We start from the raw sequence: 26,180 nt of genomic DNA on the forward strand, positions 1-26,180 counted from the left end.
CCAACCGAAAAGAGACACGTGTCAACCCCGCGCGCAGCTCCCCATCCAGCACTGCGTCCCCTGCAACGCGCTTGTCACGGGGCCTCTGCACGTATATTGAAATGACTTTGTTTCAGCTGTTTAAAAAATGGTTGCGCTGCACATTAAATACAAGTTCCATAGGCTGCAGTGTAAAATAATAGTTGAGATTACACCCTTGCTGCTCTGCGAAACTCCGATCGACCCTGATTTCCGGAGCTCGTGACCCGCAGAACGCCTCCGCGTGAATGCGTGCTCGCGCTGTCAGCCTGTATGCCGCGCATGCCCGTGAGCGGAGGGTGCAGATCCGGGTCCTGCTCCGCCTCTTTTTCGTGACGCGCTTTGCTCGTTGGTGATCATTGTGTCAACAAAGTGGAGAAGGAGCCCAGGGGCAAGGAGAGGTTTAACGGAGATTCTGAGAACACCAGTCCGGTAAGGGAATGCCAGCCTGCGACCGTCTGTGAGGCGGTGCAGCGCTGCGGTTTCATATGTTTGACAGGACTGTGCGACTTCCAGTGTCACCGTTGGAAACACTCGGGGAAAGGAATGCATCGATGTCAGAGCTCTAAAAACAAATCCCGATCGCTTGATGCGGCTGTTATTGTGTCTCCGTTAACGACAACGTTACCGTTCTCATGTTTACGGAGTGTGATTGGGCAACTTATGAGAAATTGAAGTTGATGTCTAGTTTTATTTATTTAAAACCGATTGTTTTCGTTTCTTGTCATTAAGTTTTTTTTCTTACTTTCTCCGCACTTGGCACTGTTAAGAGTGGGTGAAATAAGTTTTAAAAAACTCGTCTTGTAGGTTTCTCAGTTCCCTTTATTAAAACCGATCATCCGACCGTGTCTTGGTCGAGACTGTACTATATTATTAATGGGTGAAATTATCAATGCACAACGATTTTTTTTTACTGTTTCGGGGAGTTTTCCTGTGTGCCCATTTAACACATTCTAATTCAATATGAGAGATATCCAATTTACCATGTAATTTCAAGATTTTGTATCGGTACGAGCCGTTAATTCTGCATCTGCACCAATCATTCCACAAATTTAAAAATTCCAAGCCAGCTTATTAGTGAGTGAGTGTAATACATTAGTGCCATGTTTAGAGACAATTTGTAATCTTAAATTTCCGCATTTCGTTTGTTTTGCTTCTCTTTCCCTTCTCTGAAGTATATTCAGATTCAAATTGAATGGAAGTTAATTGTTTATTTAGCTCGGAATGTATTTAATGTCTCAAAGCAACTAATTTCTGCTGTACTTATTAGTGAGTTTGGGCATATTCTGATTGGTAAAATATTGAATTGTGGAATTGTTTAAAATAAAGGTAGCGTTTGCAACATTACAGTTAACATCGTTGAAGGACATTGTTAAATCATAAGTAGATTTAGAAAGTAAATTTGAAATAGCTCTGGTGAAAGTCATTCATTTCTAGCTAAATTATACTTCCGATGGAGAAGTTGATTTATAAATAGATGACTAAATATTTACATACTGTGCAGCTGCTTTGAAAAGCTTCAGTGCACTAAGCAGACGTGTTTCTCTAACTTACTGTTTTTTTAATACAAAACAAGTCTAGTGTTTGAGACAAAAACTTGCATTTATGTAGGACATTTACAGAAAAGAACAAATTTACCTTTCATGACCACTGTATGTCCCAAAGTATTCACAGCTAACAGATTACTTTTTAAGTGTAGTTATTGTTGTAATGTAAGGAAACACGGCAGGTAATTTGCACTCGGCAAGTTCCCATTGAACAGAAAATTAGATAAATAACCAGATAATCTGTTTTAGTGATGTTGCTTGAGGGGTAAATGTTGGCCAGGATACTGCTCTTTGAATAACGCCATAGGATCTTTTACGTTCTCCTGAGAGGGCAGATGTGGCTTGGGTTTAACTTAAAACATCCCAAAATGCTTCACAAATGGAAATAGCTAAGGAAAACAAAGGCCAAATCTAGGATCAGTGACCACAAGCTTGGTCCAAAGGATGGGTTTTGAAAAGATTTTTATGGAGTAGAGAGAAGTGGCAAAGTCAAGGTATTCGGGCAGGGAATCCCAGAAAGTGGAGTTTAGATGACAACAGAAAAGACCAGCATTAAAGAGTACAGTGAAGGCTGGCGGAGGTTGTAGAGAGAGAATGGGGTTAGGCCATGTAAGGACTTGACGTTGAGCATGAAGAATTTAAATTTAATCTATTTGAGGACAGGGAGCCAATATAAGGAAGATGGTTGCAGTTGTTGGAGGCCATCTCAGCCCCAGGACATCACAGCGAGTGACTCCCCTCCTGACTCCCGAAAGCCTTTTCACCACCTATCAGGCGCAAGTCAGGAGTGTGATGGAATACTCTCCACATGCATGGATGAGTGCAGCTCCAACAACATTCAAGAAGGTCGACATCATCCAGGACAAAGTAGCCCGCTTGATTGGCACCCCATCCACCACCTTCAACATTCACTCCCTCCACCACCAACGCACTGTAGCTGCAGTGTGTACCATCTGCAAGATGCACTGCAGCAACTCGCCAAGGCTTCTTTGACAGCAATTCTCAAACCCACAACCTATACCACCTAGAAGGACAAGGGCAGCAGGCACATGGGAACACCACCACCTCCAAGTTCCCCTCCAAGTCACACGCCATTCTGACTTGGAAATATATCACCATTCCTTCATCGTCGCTGTGTCAAAATCCTGGCACTCCCAACCTAACAGCATTGTGGGAGTACCTTCACCACATGGACTGCAGCGGTTCAAGGTGGCAGCTCACCACCAGCTTCTCAAAGGCAATTAGGAATGGGCAATAAATGCTGGCCTTGCCAATGATGCCCACATCCTTTGAATAATAAAAATAAGTTAACATGGGTGATTGTCATGGGCAAGCAGGACAGGATGTGGGCAGCTACATTTTGAATAAGTTGGAGTTTGTGGAGGATGGAATCCCAGCAAGGAAGATATTGGAGTAATTGAGTCTAGAGTTAACAAAAACACGGTCAAGGGTTTCAGCGGAGGAGGTGCTGTGACATGGCAGAAGCGGGCAACATCCCTGAAATAAAATTAGATGCTCTTGGTGATGAATGGCATGTGGGGATTGAAGTAATCAATAGGTTTTTACTGTGTCTCGGTCAAAAAAGATACCACAGTCTGGTTCAACCTGAGCGAATGGTTGGGGAAGGGAATGTAATTGACAAGGGAGTAGAATGTATGATGGGCCAAAATGATGACTTCAGTCTTCTTGATTTTGAGTTAGATGAAATTGAAATTTATCCAAGACTTGATGTCAGACTGGCTATCTGTTAGTATTGAGGTGGTTGTGGGGTTGAGAGATGGTAAAGAGTCAAGCTGAGTGTCATCAGCATATATAAGGAAGCCATGCTTGTGGGTGATGTTGCCAAGGGGCAGCATGGAAATTAAGATACTTAGGATACAAGGATAGATCCTTGGTGGATTCCAAAGGTGACAATGCAAGGGGTAGGAAGAGAAGGCATTGCTGGAGATGTACTGGCTGTTGTTGGATTGGAGTGGAATCTCACAAGGCCAGTCTCAATGTTATGGCTAAACCACAGTTAGAGTGCTGTATGCAGTTTTGGTCACCACATTGTAAAAAGATTTACTAGGATACTGCCTGGAATGAAAAAATTATAGCTCTGTGGACAGTTTCTTTGCTTAAATCACAGTGGCCAAATATTAGCCACTTAATTTGTGTTGGATCAAATTTCACATTCAATGTAAGATTAATAGACATTCAAAGCTTTTCATTACTTCAGTATTTCTGAGCTATTAGTTTTAGGACCATTTAACTTGCCACCTCTTGTCCTACCTACATATAATTTGCTACTTAGAATGCTTTCACGTATGCAGGAGAGCATGGGCAAGAGCTACCACCATTTAAAAAAAAAATGGTTGATGCCTCCCAAAAAGTGCTAATATTTGAATGGGGTATTTCTTGGATGCAGAAAGAAGGGATGCATGGCTTATCATTAATGGGGTACAAACCAGTAAACAACTAACCATGATGGACATTGTGAGTAATCAAAATTTCATTTGGGTGCAGTATAGGTCCTTCTGAGGTTGGAGTTGAGGTTGCATTGGGGAAGTGTAGTTTGAGTTTTATCCTTCCAGACATAGGAGTGCTTAATGCTGACACGGAGTGAAAAATTGGAAAATATATTCCATAGCACTAACATTCCTCTTGCCCTCCTCCCCCACGCAAGCTTGTTCATTTGGAATGGAGGAGGAACATAGATCTATTGGGGGAGGGGGGGGGGATGATGGGGGCTGGTTAAATTGATCCACACCAATAGCGTGAAATGGGCTCAAAGAGAATGGGCAGCCCATATGAGGCTGTTTCGCGCTATTAGCTTAGACAAATTTCACCCCATGATCTTTTATGAAATTTGGTTGATATGCGAATATCAGTTCCAATACTAAATGACATGTAATTTGCATATGCAAAGTAATGACCAGTGTAATTGAAAGCCTTTCCAATCTTTTGCAAACCTTGGACACCGTAGGACTTGCTATTTCCTTGTCTTTTTACTGTGTAATTTATAGATTTGCTCTCAGCCATTCACAAAACACAGTTTAATAAATATACTTGTTACATTCTCCAACAGAAACGAACCTGTCCAAAGTTCCTATAAAATAAGCTGCTATGAATTTGCCTCGTCAACAATGAGTAATCTTAACAAAAATAAAATATTGCGGATGCTGGAAATCTGAACTAAAAACAGAAAATGCTGGAAACACTCATCAGGTCAGGCAGCATCAGTGGAGAGAGAAACAGCATTAACATTTCTGGTTGATGACCTTTCATTAGAACTAAAGGAATATCCAAGTAATCTGAATGTTGTCAACATTTTGGGTTTGTTGCACCAAATTGGATGAATTTGCATACAGTGCTGCAGAGCAAACTATATAATTCTACTCGAGATTGAAGTTACATTGTACTAAATGTAAATAAAAACCAGAAGTGTTTCAATAACTAAAGGCACTTTTATGAAATGATTCAACTTTTATATACAGAACTTTATTTTTAAAAATCTTCTTTAATTTCATTCACCCTTGTAAGAAGATAAGGTTCTACCAATGCTGCTTTATAACCAGAGTGCCCTGTAGTAACCAAGTTGAGAATTTTCTCGGTTGACATCTTTCTACCCAACCCACCCAACAACTGGTAAGAAGTGATACACCAACATGCTGGAGGTTTGGGACTCCTTTTTATCAAGTTTAAATTGCAGAACTGTTTCTACTTGAAGTGATTCCATAATGTATTTCAGCTCTGGAATTTATCCTATTCAAGTTGCGGGATATATTTAGAAAAATAGGGAAATCTGAGCACAGATAGTTGTTGAAAATTCAAAATTGCGATTCATATTTTTTGGCCATGGATCTTCTCGATGTAAATAGCGAAAGAGAGAGTTAGGAATGTAAAAGATAGCCTCAACCGTGGACAAGTTGATAGTTCAGCCACCTGCTGGCAAAAATAGTGGCGGCCTGTGGCATCGGTGTCACTAGTAGTGGCAATTTGTTGGTGCAGGGAAAAACATTTCTTGAGGTGAGTAGTTTTGCTGAAATGTAATCTGAGGTGGGATGCCTGCAGATCAATGTGTTTTATATGTAAGCCATTGTATAATTTTTTTTTAAAGTTAACAGGCACTTGCCAATGTTTTGTGACTTCAGACTATACAAAGTGGAACTTAACCTGTCCAATTCTGGTACAAAAGTCCTTCAGACTGTAACAGTACAGAGAAATGGTGAAACCTGCAGATGGGAGCTTTGCTGTAACAGCTTCACTAGAAAATGCCTGATACCTTGACTTCAAAATGAAATCACTTGGATAATTAATTTGTGAATTTAATATACCAAGCTGCACACGATAGACATATTTTGTGTTCCAACAGTTACTGACACTTAAATGTAAAACCACATTACTGCTAATCTATCTTTACACTTGAATACATATGGGTAGCCTGGTGATCTGGTTGAGATGGCTTAAGTAGCAAAAATAAAGCTCCATTGATTCCAATGGTCATCTGAACCCGGTGATTAGATTACTTCCTTGAAATCAGTCTGCGACACCTTTTTTATATTTTTAAAAACTTGTGCAATATGTTCTCAGCACTATACATGTATGAATAAACTATTTGCAGTATATCAACAGTACAATTACACAGCAAGGAAATAATTTTTAAAGTGAACATTTAAAAAAACAACAGTAATCTCCATTTGCTAATTGTATCTCCATTAAATATTTTTTGCATAATGGGCATATAATTGGCAAATTAAGTTCAACACAGATAAGTGTGAGGTAGGAAGAATAGGGAGGTCTGGTCGCCATATTATGAAAAGGATATAGAGGCACTGGAGAGCGTGCAGAAAAGATTTACAAGGATGATTCCAGAAATGCAAGGGTATACATACCAGGAAAGGATGAACCGACTGGGTCTCTTTTCTCTTGGAAAAAGAAGGCTGAGGGGTGACCTAAAAGAGATTTTTTAAATTATGAAAGGTTTTGATAGACTAGATACAGAGAGAATGTTTCCACTTGTGGGGAAGAGCATAACAAGAGGCCATCAATATAAAATAGTCACCAAGAAATTCAATAGGGAATTCAGAAGAAAATTCTTTACCTTAAGAGTGGTGAGAACGTGGAACTCGCTACCACAGGGAGTGGTTGAAGCGGATAGTATAGATGCATTTAAGGGGAGGCTAGACAAGCAAGATGGGGGAGAAAGGAATAGCGGGTTATACTGATAGATTTAGATGAGGAAAGACGGGAGGAGGCTCAAGTGGAGCATAAACGGCGGCCTGGACTGGTTGGGCCGAATGGCCTGTTTCTGTGTCATATATCTTATGTAATCCTATGCATTTTACGAAGATGACAGCACTGCTGCATCTCTCATCACTGCAATCTGCAAAACAACATAATTTCAGATTGACATTTACATCTAACGTCGATCACTTCCATTACGTTTAACTAATGGAAGTGATGAATATAAACTATAAGTAGACTGCTTAGTTTGCTTCACAACAAGTTACCTATAAAGGTCTGATTATATTCTATATTCTATATTTCCATATGTATTTCACATGCTTTGATAGATTTGCTGATTAATAGTCTACACAAAGTTTTTAAAATTAAAGATGACTAGTCTCGAGTTGTGATCCTATTGATTATATTGTAATTATTTTCATTGCCTTAATTACTAGAGACTGGCTGGAAGAACCTTGTCCTGCCATGGCGGAAGGAGGTTATGACCCTTGTGAATGCATCTGTTCACACGCGCATGCTATGAGAAGGCTGATAAACTTGGTAAGAAATTGAATCCTATAATTAAGCTTTATGTAAACGAGCTTCCATAATTTAAGGGAATGGCAGGAAGACTTAAAAATCAATGTTTAAAACAAATTTTCTCTGGCTTTAAAAAAGGAAAAAAATGCCTTTATATAGCATCTTATCACAATGTATTATTTTTGAAGTGTAACTACTGTTGTTATGTGGGTAAATGTGGCAGCCAATTTTCTGAGAGAAAGGTCCCACAAACAGAAAATGAAATAAATGATCAACTTTTTTTTGGGGTCGAGAGATGAATATTGGCCAAGATTTTGGAGAATTCCTTGCACCTGTTCAGATCGTACCTTGAAATCTTTTTTTATTTACCTGTATCCAACTGAGCAGGCAGACAGGTCTCCGTTTAATGCCTCACATGAAAGAGGGTACCTCGGAGTGTCTGCCTAGACTGTGCTTAATTCCTGAATGAGGTTTGAACACACAACCTTCTAACTTGCAGGTGTATATGCTATAACTGAGCCAAGTTCACAATAATGAATGAATTCAAAAATATTAAAATAGGTATTGTATCCATATAAAGATGCTCTCGTCAAACATTATCTGATAATAGATTGTTAAAATAGTTGTGGTGCCTGCTAATTTTTTGGGGTTTTAGTTTTCCATTCTCTTTCACTTATCGTTAAGCTAGCCGATTGAGAAGGCCCAAGCCTCAAACCTTTCAATGGCTGTTACAAATGTTGCTGTCCATGACCAACTTGAAGTGTGCTGCTGTAAGGTACTAATAGTTCTGCTAGTTTTCCTTTTTCTGAAGAAAGCTTGCCCACAGAGTGCAGAGATATTCAAATTCTTGTAGAGGGTGAGATTTGGACTCCAGGGGCCCGAACTTGGTGGCCTTAACACCGGCTGTCCCTGAGTTTTTTAGCCGATCGCCCCTCGGTGCCAGTTTCCACTAAGCCTGTCACCGGCAGGAGGGGAGGACCACTGGGAACCGCTCGCTGACATCAGTAGCGCACAAGTGTCCTTCCGCCTGCCGAGCTGGCAGATTCCTCCGGGCAGGAATCGGCAACAGCAGGGGCAGGGACCGCTGCGAGAAGGCAGGTCTAACCCCAATGGTAAGTATGAAGACCTGCAAAAAAAAGTTTAGTGAACTTATTTTATTTACTTTTTTCAGCGATTTTTGTGGATGGGGTCCCCTGAAGATCTTCCAGTGGGTTTTTTTGTGTAAATTTTTATTTTTGTGTGCTCCCCCCTCCCTGGACCCGACTCAATCCTCGGCGGCACTTTGGTGAGGTTTGGGTTTGCCGCCGAGATTGGGAGCTCCCACCCGCTGCCATCTAGATTCATGGTGTAAATCCCTTTTTTTGCCGCCGTGCGGTCTTTCAAGGGCTTTTTTACGAAACTCCCACCCAAAGAACCGTCGGGTACCTCGGTGGTCCTTTGTGTGGCACTTGGGCGGAACTTAGCTGCCACCAAGTTCGGGCTCTAGGTTTCTGGTTTAGATTTCCTTAGAAATATCTCCCCAGTGGCCACGTTACCTGTTCGCATAAATATTTTAAAAATATCTGAATTATACAGTACAGATGTAAACTCTGGGATTAGTAAAATCTAATCTGTTCTAAAGCATGTTTGTGAACTTTAATAGTGTAACAATGCGTTTTAAACACTTGCTTATAGTAAGACACTTTGGGGGCAAAATTCAGTTGCGGTCGGTACCAGCTGCGAGGCAGGACTTCCTGCGCCGAGCACAGAGGTCCCGCCCCGGCAGCTAACTTTCCCGAGAGGAAGTGGAGCGCAATGTTGCACGCTCCACTTCCTCTCGGCGGCAGGACTGGAGCGCTAACTGCAGGAATTTTCCAGCGCTACGTGGAGTGGCATGTAGCACTGGCAGGAGCACAGGGCCCTCCCTCCCCTTCCATTAAAGGGGAGAGCATTCTGTGGACTCTGCATCGGGGAGAAAGGGCCACCACTGGGGAGCAGGGTGCCATGGCAGCAGCCTGGCACAGAAGCGGCATGGCGGGCTGCAACATCACAGCAGGGACTCTGCTATTTGAAGAGGGCAAGGCCGTGACTGGTATGTTGGCCATTTAAAAAAAAAATGTAGGCGCCACACCTCCTTTAATTTTCGCCTTGCGAGCAGACTGAAGCCCGGATTGTGACCCACGAGGCTGGCGCGGACATCGCCCGTGGGGCGCTACCGAGTTTCTGTTCTGGGGTGAAAACAGGTCACTGCGCACGGTGATGATGTCGTCATCGCCGGCCTGGGGCGCTCCGCTAAATCCCACGGATTTTCACTGGAGTCGGTAATGCCCCCACAACCTGGGTGAGAAGTCGTTTGCGCCCGGGGTTGCTAACCGAAGATGCAAACAACACACATTTCTGGTGATTAAACCAAGGACTTCAAACAAAACAGAGCTGTTACCAGCCACCTGGACTGCAACAAGACCTGGGTGTCATGGTACATCAGTCACTGAAAGTAAGCATGCAGGTACAGCAGGTGGTGAAGAAGGCAAATGGCATGTTGGCTTTCATAGCGAGAGGATTTGAGTGTGGGAGCAGGGAGGTCTTACTGCAGTTGTACAGGGCCTTGGTGAGGCCACACCTTGAATATTGTGTGCAGTTTTGGTCTCCTAATCTGAGGAAGGACATGCTTGCTATTGAGGGGGTGCAGCGAAGGTTCACCAGACTGAATCCTGGGATGGCAGGACTGACATATGAAGAAAGATTGGATCGACTAGGCTTATATTCACTGGAATTTAGAAGAATGAGAGGGGATCTCATAGAAACATATAAAATTCTGAAGGGATTGGACAGGTTAGATGCAGGAAGAATGTTCCCGATGTTGGGGAAGTCCAGAACCAGGGGTCACAGTCTAAGGATAAGGGGTAAACCATTTAGGACCGAGATGAGGAGAAACTTCTTCACGCAGAGAATTGTGAACCTGTGGAATTCTCTACCACAGAAAGGTGTTGAGCCAGTTCGTTAGATATATTCAAAAGGGAGATCGATGTGGCCCTTATGGCTAAAGGGATCAAGAGGTATGGAGAGAAAGCAGGAATGGAGTACTGAAGTTGCATGATCAGCCATGATCATATTGAATGATGGTGAAGGCTCGAAGGGCCGAATGTCCTACCCCTGCACCTATTTTCTAATGTTTCTAGGTAGCTTTTTGAATTTTTGTGTTTAATATGCACCCAGAGGATGTACATTTACTTGCAAGGGCCTACAGATTGTGTTTCTGGAGTAGGAATATTTTAAACCCTGATTTCTATGGATAGTTGAATTTTAATTTATGCGTCTGCAATAATTTTCATACGACCTATTAACACCAAACTCTTTTCAGTAAATTGCTCATAATGTGAGCATCTCATCTTTACTTTTATATCTAACTTTGCCAAGGAAGAGGATGGAAAGTTGTCTCAAGTTAGGAATCCGATCTCAAAGAATAACGGAGGAAGAGGCAGATAGTAGGCAAACAATAATATATGTCCTGTGCTCTTAAAATAGAATAACTAGACCAAACAACTTCAGTTTATAGTCTTAAAGGAATGTCGTTCTGTAAGTAGTGATGCTTTAACTGACTTTTTGTATAAATTCACTATATTCAGTAGAGGTTTCTGAGGGTTGGACAACAAAGAACATAATTTATCTCCTTTTCAAAAAGTACTGACTGTTCCATGAAATCCAGCAGCCCTCTGGTATCTCATATAAGGGTTATTCTTTGTGTGAGGCTGGACAGTGGGCGGCGATGGCCAATTCTGTTTGTTTCATTCTTTTCCCTAGCCCAGGGATACTGAGGATAGGGAGCACAAAGTTGTAGCCCCAGTTCAGATCAAACTCCACACAGACCAGGAAAATAATCTAAGGTGCTAGTAGTCCAAGATCAATGGTGGTATAATTGTGCTGTTCTAGACTCTAGTCCTTGGTGTAAAGTCCTCACACAATACCACAAATCCACACGGAGCACATTCTATGGACAAGGTCACTCTGTGACCTGTACCTTTATTCACAGGACCAAGAAGTGATGACCCTGCGTGGGACCTCCCTTTATATACCTGGATGACCAGGTGAGGAGTGTCTCACACAAGTTCCCCCCCATGGTCAATGTGTGCATTTCTCAAGTATATACAGTATTGCAGTGTTGTTACATGAAGGTTACATACATGACACTTGGGCTCCCTGAATAATTTGCATCCTACAGCTATGAAAAGCTTTTAAAATCTCAGCCCATCTGTGTGGTTCCATACCTTATTACAAGTGACCTTTCCCTATTTTTGGGAGGAGGAAGGAAGGTGAATGCTCAAAGGAAATAACAACCTTTTGACCTCTTTCAAACAAAGCAGTGACCGGCAGCTATTACTGGAGCATTATTGACCGCTATGGAGATGTGTTTTACCTGAAATGCCCCAGTTAAGTAATGCTGCAGAGATAGGCAGCCAAGGGGCTGACAAAATGGGGAACTGCATGGAAAAAAGTGTGTGTGTGTGTGTGTGTGTGTGTGGGGGGGGGGGGGGGCGGGGGGGAAAGAGAGGAAGAAAGAACTATTATCTAACTTTTTAAATTTGGAAGGTTCAACCTACCGTAAAACTGAGTGATCAGAGATATATTTGGGAAGCCATTCAAACCATCTTGGCTCATCCATTCAAAGTAAAAGAAAAACTTGCATTTCTCCTATTGCATCATCTAAATATTTATTGAATCACTTTAATGTTTCTGGTGGTTCAGGAGGGTTTTGTGGGTCCGAGGGGGTGGTAGGAGCCCAATGTGGCAGAGATCCAAAGTTTCTGGAGGAGCATTTAAAACAAAAGTAAGTTTTAAACATAACCTGACAGGACCCTTGGTGGGCATCTGTCAGGCTTTACTGACGGGATATCTGCTCAGAAGGAACTTAAAATTCCATTGGGAACCTAATGTCATTATAGGATCCCAATTTACATTAATTCATGAGGCTCCTGTCTGACTCTCATCCTGTTCTGCCTGTTTTCCACTGGGTGGAGTGAGTTAAAATTCCTCATTACATTTCTAGTAGTAAGCCACTCCAGGAGTACTTTTTTCATCTATCCCTTGATATCACTTTCCTAAAAAGCACACCATTCTCTTTCCTTTAACCAGTTCCTTAAACACATCCAGATTTTATCTTAAATTCGCACCCCTTCCAATTTCAGTCGTCTGCTGTATCTAAGTATAGATTGGATAACCAGCCTATCTCTGCCACATTGCAGCAGAGAAGTCTTCTGCTCACTACCATCTAAACATACCTGTCAAGATTTCGTGTTACTTGGTGTTGAATGTTCAATAATGCGTAATCTGCAGTAAAAATATATGGTTTTAGTCATTTGTTTTCAACTGCCAGAACCACATGAACATGAAGGTTTTTTCATTTGTTGCAAAAAAGATCTGCATAAACAAATTTGTACTAGGAAAAAAATGCAAATGTTATGTAACTAACATGTTATTGGACACTGTCTTCCGTACAGCCTTTGAGTACAAAGAGAAGGAAGAATCCAAGCGGAGAGAGTTAATAAAATTATCATACCTGTGTGATGAAAGAATTTACCTAACAGGATATACATAAGCCTAGGCAAATGAGGAACTAAAACTTGTAAATTAGTATTTACTTTTGACATCAGTAGAAAATCTAAAATCTAGCCAAGCTGTTCCAGTACAGCTACAACACTGTCACCGACCCAACAAATTACCAGCCCCTCAGTCTACTCTCAATGGAACGGGTCATTGACAGAGCTATCAAGCGGCACTTACTCACCAATAACCTGCTCACTGATGCTCAGCTTGGGTTCTGCAGGATCACTCAGTTCCGAGTTCCTCAATGCAGTGTCCCAGGCCCAACAATGGCTACATGACCATCCCTCCATCATAAGGTTAGAAGTGGGAATGTTCGCTGATGACTGCACAGTGTTCAGTGCCATTCACAACTCCTCAGATAATGAAGCAGTCCATGCCCGCATGCAGCACGACCTGGATGACATTCAGGCTTAGGCTGCTAAATGGCAAGTAACACTCATGCCACACAAGTGCCAGGCAATGACTGTCTCCCAACAAGAAAGAGTCTCCTCATGACATTGAGTGGCATTACAATCATCAAATCTCCACCATCAACATTCTTGGGGGGGCGGGGGTCACCATTGACCAGAAACTTAACTGGACCAGCCACATAACTACTGTGGTTACAAGAGCTGATCAGAAGCTGGGTATTCTGAAGTGAGTGACTCACCTCCTGACCAAGTGCTAGAAAGTGGGATTAGGCTAGATACACAAACGGGAGAACTTGCCAACTACAGGAAAAGTTACAGTACTGCTATCCCCAGCCCAGTGACTTTCCTAATTCCTGTCTAATGCAGCTTCTGGTTGGGAGAGACTCGAAGGCGAACACGTTTCCGCTACACGTGAAACTAGATTCTCCCAGTCTCCACTCTTGTGCTCCAGACCGATGCTGGAACTGCATCAATGTCTATGTTGATTCGGGAAGTGTCTGTAATTAATTGAGAAAGGCAATTGTTATTCAAGATTTTTTTGTCTCCTATATTTTTCACAGATTTAATTATTGTGGTTACATTGCCTGGCTATCACAATCCCCTTATCTTAGTTAGCATAAATCTGACTAAGCTTTCTGATGAATTGTCAACCATAGAATCATAGAAATTTACAGCACAGAAGGAGGCCATTCGGCTCATTGTGTCTGTGCCGAATAGAACTATCTAGCCTAGTCCCACTTTCTAGCACTTGGTCCGTAGCCTTGTAGGTTACAGCACTTCAAGTGCATATCCAAGTACTTTTTAAATGTGATGAGGGTTTCTGCTTCTACCACCCTTTCAGTCAGTGAGTTCCTAACCCCACCACCCTCTGGGTGAAAAAAGTTCTCCTCAAATCCCCTCTAATCCTTCTACCAATTACTTGAAATCTATGCCCCCTGGTTAGTGCCCTCTCAGCTAAGGGAAATAGGTCCTTTCTATCCACTCTAAATAGGCCCCTCAATTTTATACACCTCAATTCAATCTCCTCTTAGCCTCCTCTGCTCCAAAGAAAACAACACCAGCTTATCCAATTTTTCCTCATAGCTAGAATTCTTCAGTCCAGGCAACATCCTCGTAAATCTCCTCTGTACCCTCTCTTGTGCAATCACATCTTTCCTGTAATGTGCTGACCAGAACTGTACGCAGTGCTCTAGCTGTGGCCTAACCAGTGTTTTATACATTTCAAGCATAACCTCCCTGCTCTTGTATTCTATACCTCAGCTAATAAAGGAAAGTATCTCGTTTGCCTTCTTAACCACCTTATCGACCTGTCCTGGTGTCTTTAGGGATCTGTGGACAAGCACTCCAAGGTCCCTCTGTTCCTCTACACTTCTCCGTATCCTAACATTTAATTTGTATTTCCTTGCCTTGTTAGCATTACCTCACACTTCTCCAGATTGAATTTCATTTGCCACTTTTCTGCCCACCTGACCAGTCTATTGATATCTTGGTGCAGTCTACAACCTTTCTCCTCACGATCAACCACACAGCCAATTTTTGTATCATCTGCAATCTTCTTAATCACGCCCCCTACTTGAAGTCTAAATCATTGATATGTACCACAAAATGCAAGGGCTTAGTTCTGAGCCCTGTGGAACCCTACTGCAAACACACACTTGTCGACCATTACCCTTTGCTTCCTGTCATTGAGCTAATTTTGGATCCAACTTGCTACTTTCCCATTTTTTTATATTCGCTCATGGGATATGGGCTTCGCGGGCGAGGCCAGCTTTATTGCCCATCCCTAATTGCCTTTGAGAAGGTGGTGGTGAGCCGCCGCCTTGAACCGCTGTATGTGGTGAAGGTATTCCCACAGTGCTGTTAGGGAGGGAGTTCCAGGATTTTGACCCAGCGACAATGAAGGAACGGCAATATAATTCCAAGTCAGGATGGTGTATGACTTCGAGGGGTACATACGTGGAGGTGATGGTGTTCCCATGTGCCTGCTGCCCTTGTCCTTCTAGCTGGTAGAGGTTGTGGGTTTGGGATGTGCTGCCGAAGAACCCTGGGCGAGTTGCTGCAGTGTATCTTGTAGATGGTGCACACTGCAGCCACGGTACACCGGTGGTGGAGGGAGGAAGTGAATGTTTAAGGTGGTGGATGGGTGCCAATCAAACGGGCTGCTTTGTCCTGGATGGTGTCGAGCTTCTTGAGTGTTGGAGCTGCACTCATCCAAACAAGTGGAGAGTATTCCATCACACTCTTAACTTGTGCCTTGCAGATGGTGGAAAAGCTTTGATGAGTAAGGAGGTGGAACACTCACCGCAGAATACCCAGCCTCTGACCTGCTCTTGTTGCCACAGTATTTCTGTGGATGGTCCAGTTAAGTTTCTGGTCAATGGTGACCCCCAGGATGTTGATGGTGGGGGATTTGGTGAATGTCAAGAATCAGTGGTTAGACTCTCGCTTGTTGGAGATAGTCATTGCCTGGCAATTGTGTGGCGTGAATGTTACTTGCCATTTATCAGCCTAAGCCTGAATGTTGTCCAGGTCTTGCTGCATGTGGGCATGGACTGCTTCATTATCTGAGGAGTGTGAATGGCAGTGAACACTGTGCAGTCATCAGCGAACATTCCCACTTCTGACCTTATGATGGAAGGAAGGTCATTGAAGCGGCTGAAGATGGTTGGGCCTGAGGAACTCCTGCAGTGACATCCTGGGGCTGTGATGATTGACCTCCAACCACTACAGCCATCTTCCTTTGTGTTAGGTATGACTCTAGCCAGTGGAAAGTTTTCCCCCAGATTCTCATTGACTTCAGTTTTACTAGGGTTCCTTGATGCCACACTCGGTCAAATGCTGCCTTGATGTCAAGGGCAGTCACTCTCACCTCGCCTCTGGAATTCAGCTCTTTTGTCCATGTTTAGAGCAAGTCTGTAATGAGGTCTGGAGCCAAGTGGTTCTGGCGGATCGGTGAGCAGGTTATTGGCGAGTAAGTGCCGCTTGATAGCACTGTTGACGACACCTTCCATCACTTTGCTGATGATTGACATTAGACTGATCGGTAATTGGCTGGATTGGATTTGTCCTGCTTTTCGTGAACAGGACATACCTGGGCAATACCTGAGCATGCATGTAGTCCTGTTGTCACTCCTCTCCTGGGCCCCGATCACTTCACTCCACGATCACTCGCCGCTCCTGCTGTACCTGCCCACGCTCCAATCAGCGACCTGGATTATCAATGATGATGACAATGGAGTCCTGTGTTACAGCTTCCCCAGGTTGGCACCTCATTTTTAGGTACGCCTGGTCCGTTTCCATGTTGGAAACAGGTTGTGGAGTGGGCAGATTCAGTTCAGTGCACTTTGGTGGGGTGTCGAGGAGAAACAGAAGTCAACCTTAAATGGTTCAAACCATTTAAGAGTTAAGAATTAGCCTGGAAATATAATGTAGATCCTGTTTTGAAGGCAAATCCTTTTTTGACTGCGAGCCCAACATTAATTTGGTAGGGAAATTACTCTTGCACCCATTTTGTTTTACTCGATCCATCAAATGCACAGGTTATTGCATTGCAAAAGCTGGCTGATTTTAAGAAGGAAACAAAATGGGCAATCCAGCTATGATACTGAAGCTTTGTGTTGATCTAGACTGTATACAGAGTACTGTATTTGTGTTGATCTAGACTGTATATGGGGTACTGTATTTACAGAGGGAACAGAATTGTAAGAACTGCCTTTTTTAAGAAAAAAACTAAATGGGAGAGTGAATAAAATAATCAAATTCCTATTGATTTTTAAGCTTTCATGCTTGCAGAATTCATCGAATTTATACATGCATGCTAGTACATTTATCAGGTGAATGTTAAAGATCAATATAATTAGCAGAACTTATTTTGGTATGAATATCCTCAACAGTTCAGACTTTCTTGTTTCAAAAGGGAGCCATCTGTGTTGTTAGTCATACAGCACTTTTACATTGCAAGTTTGCCAAAGGCAGTAGGTTGTGGGATAGCCAGTAATTTGTATGATTGAGAATCAAAGTCTTGGTACAGAAGGAGGCTATTTGATGGTGTGCCAGTGCTAGCTTGGGCATCTACTGTAATTCCATTTCATTGCTTTTCCCCCAATGCTGTTTTTTAATATATCAAATTCCCACTTTAAATGTGATTCACTCTGCCTCAATAGCTACTTGTAAAATCATATTATAACAATTATTTGGGTGAAAAACTCTTCAACCTCTCCCTATTGTAATGTATTTGTTTCATGGATTCTTTGCTTATGAATTCATAGCAATGCATTGCTATTAAGAACTAGTTGGTTTATTAGCAATTCACACCACACATTACCAGTTCAACTATTTTAGTTGTGCACTTTAAACAAATGCCCCCTTGGTCTCACACCAAAATAATTTTTTTCCAGTGCCTTTTTTTTTTTAAGGGCACCAACACTCACATTATACAAGTGCCCCCTGGCCAAAAGGGGGTTGGGGGGGGCACTAAAACCGGCAAATTAAACAAATGTAACTTTAAACTTAAATGATCACATAAAATTTGGTTGCCGGGGTGGTGATGCACTCCAATCTCTCTGGCGCCCACCTCTCGCGGGAGGCCGCGAGCGTATCGGTGGACACCGCGTGCTCCATCTCCAGGGACACCCTGGCCCGGATGTAACCGCGGAAGAGAGGCAGGCAGTCGGACTGAACAACCCTCTCGACTGCCCACTGCCTGGAACGGGTGATGGCCCCTTTGGCAATGCCCAGGAGCAGACATAAGAGGAGGCCTTCCGACCTGCCCGCTCCCCTCCGCACAGGGTGCCCAAAGATCAGGAGTGTGGGACTGAAGTGCAACCAGAATTTGAGGAGCAGTCCCTTCAAATAATGGAACAGGGGCTGCAACCTCGCACATTTAATAAAAACGTCGAACACGGTCTCCTCTAGACCGCAGAAATTACAGGCGGCCTGGGCACCCGTGAACCAACTTAAAAACTTATTGCACAGGACTGCTCCTTGCAATACCCTCCAGGCCAAGTCCCCAATAAATAGAGGGAGGACTCCGGCGTAGAGAGCACTCCATTGGGGACCCCCGCCTCTTCCGGACGGCAAGATGGTGCGCCATGGCGTGTCTGGACAACAGACGAAGATGGCAACGTGGAGAGTGTGCAGGGGCAGCCCGTACAGGAACCCCATCTGTGCAGAACTGAAAGGCACAGAGGGGATTTCCCAGAGGAAGCTCAAGTTGTGAGGTGCCGGCTCCCGAGGGAGGTTTCGGGGCTTGGCGCTCAACAAACCTTTGAGCATCCTCACAGGTGCATACATGACACCTGTATGCTTCTATTCTCACCATGAGTTTATGCCCTCTTGTTACTGACTTGCCAACCAGTGGAAATAATCATTCAATATTTAGTTTTTCAAACTCTTTCATAATTTTCTATACTCTTGTGTGATCCGCCCATCATCATTTCTGGTTTAGTGAATGCAGCCCTTTTTGTGTATCAATAATCCTCTCATTCCTGGTATGATCCTAGTGTTGCACCTTTTTTGTTCCAATATCCTTTCCAAATGTAATGTCCAAAACTGTATCGAGATTCATTAACTCATTGGCTCAAATTTTGCAGTAGCATGGCATCTAACAGACTTGCCCTGAGACATTTAGGTTTTTTAACATTTTTGTGCGAGCTGATAACATCGCAGTGAGGGAAACTGGGCATCCCTGGGACCTGAGTGAACAGGGCAAGCAACTGTGTATCTCAAAGAATAGTTCAAGGATGGAGAAAGAAATGTAAATTAGAGTGGGTGAATTCAATGTCCAATTAGGTACAGAAAGAGAAATAAGGAGGGAAAGAAAGATTGGAATAAGAGAGAGAAAAAAAGAGACAAAAAGGAAAGGTAAGACAAATCTCCAACAACAATTAAAATCTGAAGGAATGAGACGCCATACTTGTAATAGTTAATTTTTGGCGCCAGAGAGGTTGATTGGTGTAATTAAAAGGGTACTTAGACTGGAATGGACAAGACTTAACTTTCTGTGGCGAATTTAGTTCATATCTACGGCGCAAATACAGAAACTTCATGCTATTCAGTGTATTTCAATGATGAGGCAGACAGGGAGATAGAGTTTTCGCGAAGCTTATGGCGGAGTGGCGCAACTGAAACAGCAGCTTTTAGATATTCGAGTTTAACCCAGAAAGCAGCTTTTAGATGTTTGAGTGCAACTGCCCCTTGCCTTAAGTTGTTGTATCATTTCCGTATAAATAACGGCAAGCGCCATTAGCCTCACCGTTTCTTTGACAGGAATATCTGGGCCCTTGTTTTCAATTCAGTGCCTCTATATATAAAAGCTAGAATATCAATTTTCCCTGTGATGGCTTTTATGATTGTATCTTTTAAAGAGCTATTTATCTGTACCCCTGAATATCTCTCTTATTCCACTATTGGGAATTATACTGTTTGTTATATTTCCATTCTTTACGGTTCCCAAAATGTATCTCTCTACATGTATCTACATTGAACCTCATTTGCCAAATATCTGCCCATTTTACTAACTTGTCAATGTCTTCTTTCCTACATTCATCCCCACTAACTTTAGATCATCAGGAAATTTTCATATTTCTATTATGTCCATGTATATGAAAAACAAGATAGGGATATGAGCTACATCTTACCAATCCAAAACATGTTCTCTGTTCTCTAGCTATCCTTTTTTAGTTATGCCACCATTTACATTTACTACTTTGGCCTGTAATTTTCATAATTATTTTGTAGTAACCAAAGTCTCTGGCAATCAAACATATTGCTATGGTTTCTTTCAATATGCGGGTCGTGCTGATGCTACATTAAGGGTAACGTGGGCCCTTTAAAAACAGATGCAGGTAATATTGTAAATTAATTTAAGGAAATGGCAGACTTGTTGAATAATTACTTTACATCACAATACAGGAAGAGGATAATATATCTGGCATTCCAGGGAAACTAAAAATGAATCAAGGACTGGAACTCGCTAAAGTTAACATAAGCGAGAGAACAGTATTAGAAAAAATTACACTTGACTGACAAATTCCCAGGACCTGATGATTACCACTCCTGGGTTTTAAAGGAAGTAGGTAAGGAAATTGCAGATGCTTTAGCCATAATCTTCCAAGCATGCTCATTCAGGAGTTGTCCATTTAGATTAGAAAATTGCAGATGTAACTCCAAGAATTATGAAAGGTTAGAGAAAAATTAGGAAATTGTAGTCTAACATCTGTGTGGGGAAAATATTAGAATCTATAATTAAGGAGAGAGTGACTGAGGACTTGGAGAAATTTGAGCTGATTAGTGAGATAACCAACATGGATTCGTAAAGGATAGGTCATGTCTAACAAAAATAATTAAATCTTTTGAGGAAATAACTAAAGTAGTAGACAGAGGAATGTCGATGGATGTGATTTACATGGATTTCCGGAAGGCATTCAATAGGATCCACATAAGAGACTGTTAACTAAAATTAAAACTTATGGAATTAAAGGCAAATTATTGACCTCGTTAGAAGATTGGTTAGGCGGTAGAAGACCGAATTGGAAGGAAGTGACTAGTGGTGTCTCACAATGATCAGTGCTGAAGCCTCGATTATTCACTAAATTTATTAATGGCATAAATAACTCCATAGAGAGCCATATATTTAAGTTAGCCGACGACACAAAGATTGGTGGCATAGTAAGTGTAGAAGGGAGCATAAAATTACAAATAAAATTAAGTGAGTGGGCAAAACTGTGACAGATGGATTTCACAGAAACATAGAAAATAGGTGCAGGAGTAGGCCCTTCGGGCCTGCACCACCATTCAATAAGATCATGGCTGATCATTCACCTCAGTGCCCCTTTCCTGCTTTCTCTCATACCCCTTGATCTCTTTAGTCGTAAGGGTCTAACTCCCTCTTGAATATATCCAATGAACGGGCATCAACGACTCTCTGCAGTAGGGAATTCCACAGGTTAACAACTCTGAGTGAAGAAGTTTCTCCTCAACTCGGTCTAAATGGCTTACCCCTTATCCTTAGACTGTGTCCTCTGGTTCTCGACTTCCCCAACATTGGGAACATTTTTCATGCATCTAACCTGTCCAGTCCTGTCAGAATTTTATATGTTTCTATGAGATCCCCTCTCATCCTTCTAAACTCCAGTGAATACAGGCCCAGTCGATCCAGTCTCCCCTCATATGTCAGTTCAGCCATCCCGGGAATCAGTCTGGTGAACCTTCGCTGCACTCCCTCAATAGCAAGAACATCCTTCCTCAGATTAGGAGACCAAAACTGAACACAACATTCCAGGTGAGGCCTCACCAAGGCCCTGTTACAACTGCAGTAAGACCTCCCTGCTCCTATACTCAAATCCCCTAGCTATGAAGGCCAACATACCATTTGCCGCCTTTACCACCTGCTGTACCTGTATGCCAACTTTCAATGACTGATGAACCATGACACCTAGGTCTTGTTGCATCTCCCCATTTCCTAATCTGCCACCATTCAGATAATATTCACTCTTTGTGTTTTTGCCCCCAAAGTGGATAACTTCACATTTATCCACATTATACTGCATCTGCCATGCATTTGCCCACTCGCCTAACCTGTTCAAGACCCCCTGCAGCCTCTTAGCCTCCTCACAGCTCACACCGCCACCCAGCTTAGTGTCATCTGCAAACTTGGAGATATTACACTCAATTCCTTCATCTAAATCATTGATGTATATTGTAAAGAGCTGGGGTCCCAGCACTGAACCCTGCGGCACTCCACTAGTCACTGTCTGCCATTCTGAAAAGGACCCGTTTATCCCGACTCTCTGCTTCCTGTCTGCCAACCAGTTCTCTATCCACATCAGTATATTACCCCCAATACCATGTGCTTTAATTTTGCACACCAATCTCTTGTGTGGGACCTTGTCCAAGGCCTTTTGAAAGTCCAAATACACCACATCCACTGGTTCTCCCTTGTCCACTCTACTAGTTACATCCTCAAAAAATTCCAGAAGATTTATCAAGCATGATTTCCCCTTCATAAATCCATGCTGACTTCAAAGAAGGTGAGTTTGAGGTCATTCATTTTGGGTCAAAAAGGATAGATCTGAGTATATTTTTAAATGCATTGACAGTCATTTTCCAACATTCCATTGACTCTGGATCAGTTCCTATGGAGTGGAGGGTAGCCAATGTAACCCCACTTTTTAAAAAAGGAGGGAGAGAGAAAACAGGGAATTATAGACCGGTCAGCCTGACCTCAGTAGTGGGTAAAGTGATGGAATCAATTATTAAGGATGTCATAGTAGTGCATCTGGAAAATGGTGACATGATAGGTCCAAGTCAGCATGGATTTGTGAAAGGGAAATCATGCTTGACAAATCTTCTGGAATTTTTTGAGGATGTTTCCAGTAAAGTGGACAAGGGAGAACCAGTTGATGTGGTATATTTGGACTTTCAGAAGGCTTTCGACAAGGTCCCACACAAGAGATTAATGTGCAAAGTTAAAGCACATGGGATTGGGGGTAGTGTGCTGACGTGGATTGAGAACTGGTTGTCAGACAGGAAGCAAAGAGTAGGAGTAAACGGGTACTTTTCAGAATGGCAGGCAGTGACTAGTGGAGTGCCGCAAGGTTCTGTGCTGGGGCCCCAGCTGTTTACATTGTACATTAATGATTTAGACGAGGGGATTAAATGCAGTATCTCCAAATTTGCGGATGATACTAAGTTGGGTGGCAGTGTGAGCTGCGAGGAGGATGCTATTAGGCTGCAGAGTGACTTGGATAGGTTAGGTGAGTGGGCAAATGCATGGCAGATGAAGTATAATGTGGATAATTGTGAGGTTATCCACTTTGGTGGTAAAAACAGAGAGACAGACTATTATCTGAATGGTGACAGATTAGGAAAAGGGAAGGTGCAACGAGACCTGGGTGTCATGGTACATCAGTCATTGAAGGTTGGCATGCAGGTACAGCAGGCGGTTAAGAAAGCAAATGGCATGTTGGCCTTCATAGCGAGGGGATTTGAATACAGGGGCAGGGAGGTGTTGCTACAGTTGTACAGGGCCTTGGTGAGGCCACACCTGGAGTATTGTGTACAGTTTTGGTCTCCTAACTTGAGGAAGGACATTCTTGCTATTGAGGGAGTGCAGCGAAGGTTCACCAGACTGATTCCCGGGATGGCGGGACTGACCTATCAAGAAAGATTGGATCAATTGGGATTGTATTCACTGGAGTTCAGAAGAATGAGAGGGGACCTCATAGAAACGTTTAAAATTCTGACGGGTTTAGACAGGTTAGATGCAGAAAGAATGTTCCCAATGTTGGGGAAGTCCAGAACCAGGGGTCACAGTCTGAGGATAAGGGGTAAGCCATTTAGGACCGAGATGAGGAGAAACTTCTTCACCCAGAGAGTGGTGAACCTGTGGAATTCTCTACCACAGAAAGTAGTTGAGGCCAATTCACTAAATATATTCAAAAGGGAGTTAGATGAAGTCCTTACTACTCGGGGGATCAAGGGTTATGGCGAGAAAGCAGGAAGGGGGTACTGAAGTTTCATGTTCAGCCATGAACTCATTGAATGGCGGTGCAGGCTAGAAGGGCTGAATGGCCTGCTCCTGCACCTATTTTCTATGTTTCTATGTTTCTATGAAAGGCTAGGAACTGTGGAGGTCCAAAGAGATTTAGGGGTCCATGTGCACAGATCACTGAAATGTAGTGGTCAGGTACAAAAAATAATCACAATGGCTAATAGAATGTTAACCTTTACAACTCGAGGGCTAGAATATAAAGGCGGAGGTTTTGCTACAGCTATACAAACCCTGCTTAGTCCACATCTGGAGCAATGTTCCCTCTAAATTTTATTTTTGAGCGCGGTCCCTTTACATTTGCTGTGTGGTTTCTTTTCCACTGGCAACAGCTGGTGTGCGGCTTGCACAGGACCTCCAGATTGATGCGCGCCCACACACCTTGGGGGGGCGGGGGGGGGGAAGAGCGTTGATCTGGAGTACTGAGTACAGTTCTGGGCCCCGCACCTCAAAGGATATATTCGCCATGGAAGCAATGCATCGCAGATTAACCAGAATGTTACCAGGGCCCCAAGGGTTATACTACGAGGAGAGATTACATAAACTAGGCTTGTATTTTCTGGCATATAGAAAGTTAAGGGAAGATTTAATTGAGGTTTTTAGGATTTTGAAAGGAATTGATAGGGTAGATAGAGAATTTTTTTTTCTGTTGGTGGGGAGATCTGGGAAAATCAGAGCCAAGTTACGAAACACTTCTTCACACAAAGGGTCATCATCATCATAGGCAGTCTCTCGGAATCGAGGCAGACTTGCTTCTACTCCCTAAGTGAGTTCTTTGATGGCTGAACAGTCCAATACGAAAGCCACAGACCCTTTTACAGGTGGGACAGACATTCGTCGAGGGAAGGGATCGGTGTGGCTGGTTTGCCGCGAGCTCATTCCGCTGCCTGCGCTTGGCCTCTTCACACTCTTTGCATTGCGACTCGAAGGGTGGCAGAAGTATGGAAATCTGTCCCACAAAAAGCAGTTGATGCTAGCTCAATTAATTTTAATCTGAAATTGATAGATTTTTGCTGGCTAAGGATATTAAGGGATATGGAACCAAGGCGGGTGGATGGAGTTGGGATACAGATCAGTCATGATCACATAGAATGACGGAGCAGAATCGAGGGGCAGAATGGCCTACTCATATTCCTATGTTCCATAGGTAATTGTTTTAATAGGGACTAGGGCATCAAAAGTGGTGGTGAGGGTATGGCTGAGCAGATCGGTAGCTGTAAAAATGTTGTGGTGAATGGAGGGCCAATGGCTAGACAGTTGGGATTTCGTAGGTGCAGTTGTAAGAGAGTTGTTTCAGAGGCAGACACAGAAGGAAGTAGGGGTGCGTGAAGGGGGAATATGGGTGGAGAACAATACAAGGAATGGTCAGAGGTGGCCTTATCTGCAATTGACATGATTGGAGTAGCGAGGCCACGAGAGATGGCAAGATTAAGGGGGTGACTGTGAATATGGGCTGGGGAGTTTATATGGAGAGAGAGATTAAGGGAGGATCGGAGGGTGGTGAACTCTGAGGAGAGAGAGCATGATGAATTTAGATGGATATTGAAATCACAGAGGATGAGAAGTCGCTCAGTGCAGAGGCTGAGGAAGGAAAGCAGTGAAGGTATCTCGGTGATAAAATTTTTGTGGTACTTTGGGTGGTAGAGAACGAGAATTTTAAATGAGAGGTGAGAGGGGTGGAATAAGGAGAGATGCTCAAAGGAGGAGTAAGTGCCGGAGGAGTAGGGGGACAGACCAAGGTGTGATTTGGTGGTGAGAGCCACACCACCACCAGTGGTGGAAGGTATAGCCAGGCGGGGACGCTTCATTTAAGGGTAAGGTGTTATTACCTCTCAGCCAAATTTCCGTCAGGGCCATGATGTCGATGCAATCATCCACGATAAGCTCATGGATTGCAAGGGCCTTGTTCGCAAGTGAACAGACATTCTGAAAGGAGATGCGGAAAGGGTCGGTGATGGCTGACCCACTGCCAGCATCCACATGGTCAGTGCTGTGCGGGGTGAGTTGGACTAGAAGGAGATTGGCAAGATTAGCCCCCATTGGGAGCACTGGGTGGGAAGGTCACTGAAAGTGTAGGATGGGACAATTGGGATTGCTGCTCATGAGCAGGAAGCGACGAGTGCCATGGTGAGCCTGTTGGAGGATGCCAAGAGCGGTACAAAAGGAAGCTGTAGGCTTATCTAAGGGAGTCAAGCCTGAGACAGCGGCAGGAGCCTAGGAAGGTCGAAGAGTAATGAAGGGTTGGGGTAGGGATTTGGGAGGCAGAGTATCCAACAAAGGAGATATGGAAGGAAGCATGATGACAGGAAAGAGTGGTCAGGGAGGGATAGC

At 43.2% G+C, this 26,180-nt stretch overlaps 1 protein-coding gene across 1 annotated transcript in view; it reads left to right on the plus strand.

Annotated features, from left to right (window-relative positions):
- Positions 1–299: 299 nt before the first annotated feature.
- The window catches only part of smim14 (small integral membrane protein 14), a 59,110-nt gene continuing 33,229 nt past the window's right edge, over positions 300–26,180 (plus strand). Inside the window, exons 1-2 of the mRNA XM_070870395.1 lie at positions 300–450; positions 7,229–7,331. Of these exons, the coding sequence (XP_070726496.1) occupies positions 7,257–7,331 (75 nt within the window). The 5' untranslated portion in view covers positions 300–450; positions 7,229–7,256. The remainder of the gene's footprint in view (positions 451–7,228; positions 7,332–26,180) is intronic.

The sequence above is a fragment of the Pristiophorus japonicus genome, chromosome 2 (genome assembly GCF_044704955.1).
Source record: "Pristiophorus japonicus isolate sPriJap1 chromosome 2, sPriJap1.hap1, whole genome shotgun sequence".
NCBI lineage: Eukaryota > Metazoa > Chordata > Chondrichthyes > Pristiophoridae > Pristiophorus > Pristiophorus japonicus.